General features: G+C 39.4%; 1 protein-coding gene across 1 annotated transcript in view; it reads right to left on the bottom strand.

Moving 5' to 3' along the window:
- Window positions 1-1,918: 1,918 nt before the first annotated feature.
- SLC66A3 (solute carrier family 66 member 3) overlaps window positions 1,919-8,447 on the bottom strand; it is a 9,801-nt gene continuing 3,272 nt past the window's right edge. The window contains exons 3-8 of the mRNA XM_029965779.1: window positions 6,396-6,478; window positions 5,883-5,952; window positions 5,213-5,270; window positions 3,928-4,048; window positions 2,816-2,857; window positions 1,919-2,245 (exon numbers count right to left, since the gene is read on the bottom strand). Coding sequence (XP_029821639.1) covers window positions 2,148-2,245; window positions 2,816-2,857; window positions 3,928-4,048; window positions 5,213-5,270; window positions 5,883-5,952; window positions 6,396-6,478 — 472 coding nt within the window. The 3' untranslated portion in view covers window positions 1,919-2,147. The remainder of the gene's footprint in view (window positions 2,246-2,815; window positions 2,858-3,927; window positions 4,049-5,212; window positions 5,271-5,882; window positions 5,953-6,395; window positions 6,479-8,447) is intronic.

The following is an 8,447-nucleotide window of genomic DNA, read 5'->3' on the forward strand; positions in this document are numbered from 1 at the left end:
GGTGCATCAAGGTGCACATGTAGCCAGGTCACTGTCAGTATGGATTGTGTTTGGGGATTCTGGATATCGGTTCAGGAGCTTCTGCTTGAACACCATTTTAACTGTTGGTCAGCTTCATTAATGCCCATACATTCGAGTCTCTGACGCTCCCAAAACAGTATGTTCAGTGAATGAGAGCTCAGGTTGAAAAAGAATTCATAGTTGAGTTTCTGCTCTTATCCAATAAAAACTGGGTATACTGAAGAAAGTGACCAAGGGTATCCTGTATCAGCTGTATAAATTGTACTATTTAAGTGTTGCATGTAAGTGTTACAATCCCAAGTGGATTTGTGACTTAGTAAAAGACATTTAGAACCTTATTTTGGATTGGGCCTTGACTCAGATTTTCTTCATCCTAAAATACAGATAGTTAATGTCAAACTGAGTTGCTTGCAAGACAAATATCTGTTGTGGTTTTTCAATCTTGCAGCAGAAAGACAAGTCGGTATGTTGGTACAAAATTGATCATGTATAACTGAAGAAAATTGCTTATATGTAACCAGAAAGTACTGAAGTGATACAAGAATATATAAACATCTAATTACAAAATACGCTGTAGTAAAAAAATCCAGAGAAAATGTGATATTAGTGAAACTTGTCTGAAATGACCAATAAAAATATGCTGCTTAAATTAAGTATCTTATCAAAATTATTTCTTAGATAAAGTAAGCATGAAGATACTATACTGTAAGAACTGTACATACTATAAGTATGCTAAGGGGTAAATATTAGGCTTGAGAGAGACAGGGAGCTTCCTCAACCTTTGTTCTGTTCTTCAAGCTTAATTGTAGTTTGCTTTTTTTTTCATGGTAATGGTATGTGTGTTAATCAGTATCTTCTAATCGGTCTTTTTAGTCTTCCTGTAGTGCAGGATAGTGGCTGTGACCCAAATATTGAGAATGAGCATGGTTATGAAACGGATGAGAACTAAAAGGGAAAAAAAATATTGTAAGCATTAATAAAAAAAAAAACAACTGCTGTTATTTTCACAGGACAAGTTGGTTTGTAAACCTTTGCTGGTGTACAGACAGGCTGGTTCCTATTCTGCAACTCTTTTCAGCCAATTAGTTTTAATTACTATATTCAGGAACCCAGAAATTCTGAGTGTAAACACAACAGAAAAGAGCATTTAGCACTTAATCGCTTGCAGTGATATCTGAAAATGATACACTGCAGTACATTTAATTATTTTCTAACAAAGCCAGGAGAGTAGTACAAGTGTGAGTAGCCTCATATTAGTTCTTATTTACACCAAAAGCTAAACTCAGAGTTGCAGATCACGTCCTTTAGAGTTGCATGTGTTGTTTATAATAAAGGGATTATTCTCTATTGCCATCTGTTAAGTGTAGCCATTGGGGAGAGAGGAAATAACCTGTATCTGTCAGATTTTAATGATGGAAAATCTGACAATTGACAAAAAGTCAGTTTTTCAGTACCTTGAATAACTCAGCTCTTTTAAAAACCATAATAGGCATAGTACTTCTACCTGTGAGACCAGAGGTTGAAGTACAGGTATGTCTAATGTCTGTTTGGTAACTGGAATATTCACAGAAATGCACACAAAATTTTGTTTCAGAAGTATGAGATATTTGACAGTTCTGTACACGTGGATGTTAAAAGTGTTACAAGTTAACTGGAAACATTTTCCATTAGAGCAGCACAGCATCGATGTTTGCTGCTGTCTCTTCCCTGTTCCAAAGTGATGATGCTGGGTTTTATACAGCAGCTTTACCCAGAGCCAGCTTTACTCTCCTGGTGTTTCCTCCCTCCCCGCAGTGAACTTCTCTCACTTCTCTCTGTGTGTGTAGCTGCAGGTGAGGTGGGCTCAGTACCTGACCCTGACTAAATTCCTGCACCTGCATTCTACCAAACATCATGGCCCCATGAACTCCTTACTCTGGCAAAAGGAAAGCAGCAAGCATAGGGGTGGAAATGGGGGATTGAAATGGGACTTCTTTTCCAGTGAAAGAGCTGCTTGAAATGCTTGTAAAGCTGCGGCCTTAATGTGCTGCTTAAAAAGGATAAAATTCATTCAAATGATGCTTCTGATGAAACAGCAGTTTTGAATGAGAACAAGGAACCACCAGATGAAGCACAAAGGGATTTTGTTACTGTTCTTGCATCCACCAAGTCTTGATTTTAAACCATTTATTGAAAAATCTGTTACACTCTCTAGCTCTTGCAGTTTTCTCAGGATGGTAAGAACCTGTTAAATAAATTTACTTCATAGTTAAATCAGCTGCAAATTATATATTTTAAGTCAATTTTTGTGAGTTTCTTACCAGCCTACCATTTCATTTTCAGCCTGCCAAAACTTTCTGAATGTTGTGCCTAAAACTATTCATATACTAAGTTGAACTTTAGTTTTCTAGAAGAATTTTTAATTCAGAAAGCCCTCAATACGAAAAGGAAGCACTTCCTATTTGAAAAATTCATTCAACTGCTACAGAGTTTTTAAGTTATATTTTACATTATTTTTAAATAGTAAAGATTTTTAATGCTTTACTCTGCTATTTTTAGAATTAATTTTATAGTGCTTTTGCCTCTTGAAAAAATGATAAGTGTGAGCAGTTTTTCATGGTGTTTTTTTTTCTTGATGTATTTTCCTGATTTGTAATCTTGTGCTACTTTTTTTGGCAACTCCTTCCCTTACCATGCTAACCCACCACGTTCATGATTTGTTCTTCTGTGACCTTTTAGCTGTTTTACAAAAGACCTACAAACTACTGTGGCAGCTGTTCCCTTGGAAAGGCAGGCAGTTCCAAACTGTACTCACCTGCGAGGTCATTTGTAGTCACTACAGTTGTAAATATTCTTGCTGTAAATTGAATGAATTCTGATTAGTGGAACACATATGACACATTTATAATTTTAAAAAATTATGAAATATCTATTTTTCAACAGAGGGTAATCTTCCATGAAAACATACACTGTACAGATATTCCCACTTTTAGTACATCCAACTCTTCAGTATTTTAGCTTCAGAGATCACACTCTCAAAGTGGCAATGTATTAAGGGTCTTTTTCAATGAGAAAATCACGGCTATAATTAGAACTTTTATATCTGTATCTATCACACAGATACAGATTGGATGTGGCCAGAGGATACTGCTTTTCTTTCTGTTCAGCCCCTCCTTCAGTAGTTGACAGTGACTTACACTCCCAATCAAGTAACTTAACCATTGTGAATGTCCACAGGTGTGCTTTCAGCCTTCTGCAAATACAAGGAAATCAGTTTTCCTTCCCACAATGGACCTAAACGTTAATTAGTTCACATTTGCATCAGACTAAAATCATTTACTTTGTTCAGCAAACATACCAAAACTTCTAATGATTCACTTTCATGTGGAAATAGATCCAGCATCACTGTGTTTTATAGTGAGAATATTTTAAACAAGTTTTGTGAAGATGAGAAAGGCACTGGCACTTCTCACAAAAAGCTGTAGAACTGTTCATGCAGACCACTGGGAAATTACCACAGGAACTGTCCAGAAATGCAATTATACATAGCCACAGAGTTAATGGTATTTATCAGCGTGTACTTATTTATAGGTAACTTCAAAATTAGCATTGCCTAATTGTCTAACTCAAGTGTCAGCACCTTTTCATGCTGGATCACTAGTAATTTTATTAAATCCTAGAACACGGAAATCTTTTCTTCATAAAGACAGCCTTTCAGTTATTTCAACTGAGCTTCCCCTGGCCATATTCACATGGGTTTTAGGTCACTGTTTTATATCACTGGTGTCAAAGATAAAACTTGATTTCAAGAGTCTCAGGAGTCAGCATTAAGGGAAACTCAGGCAAGATCTTTACCTTTAAGTAAATACCTATGGAAAGAGGCATTAGGAGAACTCAGTACTTCACACCAAGTTGCCCATGGCTTACTTGCACAGGTGTATGCAGACAGACTCCAGGTCAAGGCGCTCACTTGTCCGGAATCTTTGGTCTGCCAGAGACACCACAGCTGAACCAGCTTACTGGCTGCACTGATGAATGTGCACAGGTTCTGAAAAGCAGGTAAAAAAAAAAAGAGAATGACCCTCTGCTATTGTATTATCTGAACAGAACTAGCTTTTTCACTTAGAATAAAGGCCGGTATTTGGCAACCCAAGTGCTTTGGTTCTTACTAAGGAACAGTGAAGCCAAAACTGGAAGCTGCCAGAAACAAGGGACTGATTTCTGAGGTACTGCCCAGCAAGAGGCTCAGAGCAGGACAGTTGCTACTGTTCCTGGCAAATGCTTGATAGAGGCAAATACAATAAAAAGCAAAGAAACAAAAAACGCTTCTCAACCTGCTCCATAAAACTGTTTATGAAAGTTAGCTGAAATGGGACTGATCTAGTCTAAACAGCAAGGTTGATTCAGACCATCTGTTACCACTATGTCTGGCAAACCAAACCATAAAGGAATGAGAAAACTGACAAGAACATGTGGAAAATTAGTCCAATTGGAGGGAAAAAAAATAATAACAAGAATGCACTATTCACTCTGTCACTCTTTTTAAGGGGATTTTGCAAAGGGAGCAGGTAGAGAGCACCTTCACACAGGCCTTTCTGCCATGCCCAGATTTCCCCTGCAAGTAAGGATTGGAGTTGGGCTTAGAAGTTTTTATCCCCATTTGTATCATCTTTTGCATTAGCAACTCCAGTTCATCTCAATTACATTTTTACTTTCTCTCTTATGGTAAAAAGAGAAAAGACCATCTCTAACCTATGTAGGCATTATCAGATGGTATTTTTCTTACAAAATTGTAGGACAAAAGGGGAAAAATTATTTCACGTGTCCTGTTCCAAATGCTTTGACTGACGGTCCATTCTCTTCCTGTTGTGTTAAAGGTTTATTGGTTGGGATTATGACATTAGGACTAAAGTGGCAATAGAATTTCAACATCTTAAGCATCTCCTAGTTTTAATTAAGGCACCACCAATTAGCAACTTTACCTTAGAACATACCTTTTTTTTTCACCATAGAGTCTCTATTGCCACTGATGTTTTCCAGCTACTCACAGAAGAGAGAACCAGTTGTATTTGAAAACTGGTTGGTTATTCTGAAAGCTAAAGTTGTCCTTATTCCAATGACAAATATAAGGAGAGATTCCACTGATAAAGACTTCCATAAAAAAAGCAATTTCATATGAAGACCTACTTTCAAATAAACATGCAGCACTTACCATGGCCAGGTCTATTATCCACTTCTGCAGTGTTAGCATGTACCAGCCCCCCCAAAATCTTACATTAAGTTAAGTTTCATAGCACTGAAAATTCTAGGATACAAAGTTCTCAAAACTGCCTGAGGAATTAGATTTTTTTAAAACATCTGGAAACAATCTTATTGAAACTTTGTAACAGACTATAGAATCCAAATAAAACATATTAAGCACTGGTTGAAACATTAAGTGTTCCTATTTTTCACACTGTCTTCAGTTGAGCAGCTGCCTGTAGTTTCTCAAAACTTGCTCCAAAGCACAAGATTTGAGATTTAAACTGAAGTCCTATCTAAAAACAAACAAACAAACACTGCTATCTTCATCATAGCAAGTATAACGTGCATGGGTGGGAATCAAAGAAATAAGATTTGTCATTTCTACTCTGCATCCCTAGCAAAGATGTAAATTAAGAATTGGGTTTACTCTTTATCAGTTGGTAGTCTTCTAAAGCATAGCTACATATGAAGCTTACTTCCTGGGGAAATTTACCATGATCCAAGAAATCAGCATGTGAATGTGGAATGCACTTCGAGGAGTGGCTGAAAATGATTTACAATAGTAGCACAAAACAAATGATGACATAGAACCATCAAACAACTCACATAACCCAAAACTCCCAGATATCAAAGGATACATAGCTGCAAAGAACAAAGCTCGTTTCATTTTTCCAAAGAAATGCAGAATGCACAGAAGGAGAATGACATCTGAAATAAACAAAAGACAGCTCATCACAGAGGGCCCGGCGGGGCCCGAACGCAATCCTAGACAGTTCCACTGGGCACCATGTCTATGGCAACTCCTTTCTTACAGGCTCTGTCTCTCAAATGTGCTTAATGTCCAAAATACTGCAAGCTCCAAAACAAAGCTTTTCATCAAGTCTGGAGTGTTTAAAATGTTTCTCTCCCACATGGAGGTACTGGATAAAGGATGCGCTTACACTGTAACTCTGTGTAATAATTAGGTCTTTCTCCTCTACCTTACCATCTATTTTAATGAAACTTATAAGAATTCAATTTTATTTGAGATGTTCACTCCCTCTCCCCCCCAACTCCAGCATCACTGCAGTGGAGTACTGTACCTACAAGCAGAGCCTGGGAGTGCTGAATGAGCCCTGTTTCATTTCCAAAACATGGTTTTAAAAAATTACCTTGTGCAATGATGATGGGATATTCCAGGTATGTCTGCAGAGGGTAACCATAGTAGATCTGGTACCTCAGAAACACAATGAAGCTGAACAGAGAGATACAAAACAAGGTGACTGCACAACGGGACACGACAGCGCCTTCACAACTTTTTACTGTTTTGGTGGTGCCAAAAGGCACAAGACAGCCCCTCCTGTCAAACTGATCAAACAAATTTGGGCACAAAGTGCAAGCCTGATCATTCTGTAGTCTATTTCTGCAACCCTCAAATAGAATAAGAGGTAGAGAGCTGCACACACTTCTCATCGAGATCTTTATGGCAGAGTGTGTAAGGCATAATTTTATTAATTACAACTGGTGAGAAAGAAAGAAAGGCTTCCAGACCTAGGGAATACCTTCTTTTTGCAAGAACCCTGGCACCTCTAGGATAATTCAGATTTATTTATGACTGTGGTTCAATCTCTACATTAAGCAAGTTTTACAGGAGTAGAAAATGTCTTCCAAGCTGTCTAGACTATACTGTTAAGAGACTGCCCAGTATAGCTCTACTAGTCAGACTGAGAGTCTGTTCCTAAGTGTACCAAACAATGGCAATTCTCGTTCCTGCCAAGCCAAAACACAGTATCTGAAAAGAACGGAATTTTTATAATGTTTTCCCTACTTTCCACTCTCCTGCAAGTCCATGGAGTTAGACAGAAAATTCATGGCTGCACAGAGGAAACAGAAAGGACTCTGGGAACAATTTTATGTAAGGAAAAATTTATGGTTTCCAGGGTAGAAAGATGGCACAAGGAACAGCCTGCCTTGTAAGAAACTGTTTCTTACAGTATTCAGAATTTAAATATTTGAACTTCCTTGTTATAAAGTCAAATTAGACTCCCTGCCATCAGCACCATGCTTATCTATCACTCCTCTGCCTTGTCATTGCATGCCTGCTCTGCAGAACCATCCCAGCTTGCACCAGTAGTCCCAAAGCTCCCTGCAACTGGACTCAAAGTCTTTAAAAGCTGCAGGATAAATAGTCTACTAAATAAACAAACAGTCCCAATAAATGTTTCAAAGAAGACCCACACTGCAGTGGTGCGGGTACCATAGTTATCACACAGGTGCTTAGGAGACATTTATGGCTTCACCATGCTCATCCAAAACATTACTTACAAAGCTTTTTTAATGCACACGAATGATTTTAAAATGCTGCAACCACTTTCTGGCTGGAGCTGTGGGGTCACTAATCTCTGCTGGAACTAGAATTTACTTAATTAACTCTGAGATGTCTGTACACCTAAATGCCAGACCAGGGTCAGCAGCTGTGCCCCTGCCTGAAGACGTCACGGGTGAGTTCAGAAACAACATGCCGGTTTTGTGAGGGAATTTATCTGAATAAAAAGCCCTGTTTTAGGCTGGTGCAGGGAGCTAGCAGCCATCTGGCTGGATGTTCTGCCCACCTCCATCCATCGGTTTGGCCAACATGAGGCTTTTCAAGGTATTTACTCTCACTTGTACCTACATCTGAATGTGCATGCACAAAGTTTATTTATTTTTCATTCCATACAATCCTCTTTAGGCAAGATTTAATAAGCCTAGCTTATTACAGGCTGACAGGTCTTTGGAGTTTGACACGGCTTATAATTTTCCTAAAGAATGATTATGTTTTACTGATTTGTGTGAGGGGAGCCTGTCTGACAAGTACAACCTGTACCACAGGGCACACGGGCCACTCAGTAACCCAAACACACGGCTTGCGCCCTCAGCAGCTCGCTCTCACGCGTCGTATAGGACAAGTTATAAAAGCCGTTGCCCTTTAAACGACAGCGCGGAATCACTTTAGAAACAGGAAGATCCTTCTCCAAAGTCTCTCTGGGCTCTCCTAGAGAGGGCTGGCCCCGAACGGAGCCATGTAACACCGAGACAGCGGGGTGTGCTCGCTGCCTCTCGAGCCGCCCCTCAAGGCGCCCTCACGCCTGGCCCGAGCCGCGCCGGAAGGAATTAACCCCTGGCTGCTGCAGCAGCGCGGCCGCAGCGCCCCGGACCCCGGCCGAGGGGATCCGCGGCCCCAG

Source organism: Manacus vitellinus, unplaced genomic scaffold, assembly GCF_001715985.3.
Source record: "Manacus vitellinus isolate BGI_N305 unplaced genomic scaffold, ASM171598v3 scaffold_11_pilon, whole genome shotgun sequence".
In the NCBI taxonomy this organism is placed as follows: domain Eukaryota; kingdom Metazoa; phylum Chordata; class Aves; order Passeriformes; family Pipridae; genus Manacus; species Manacus vitellinus.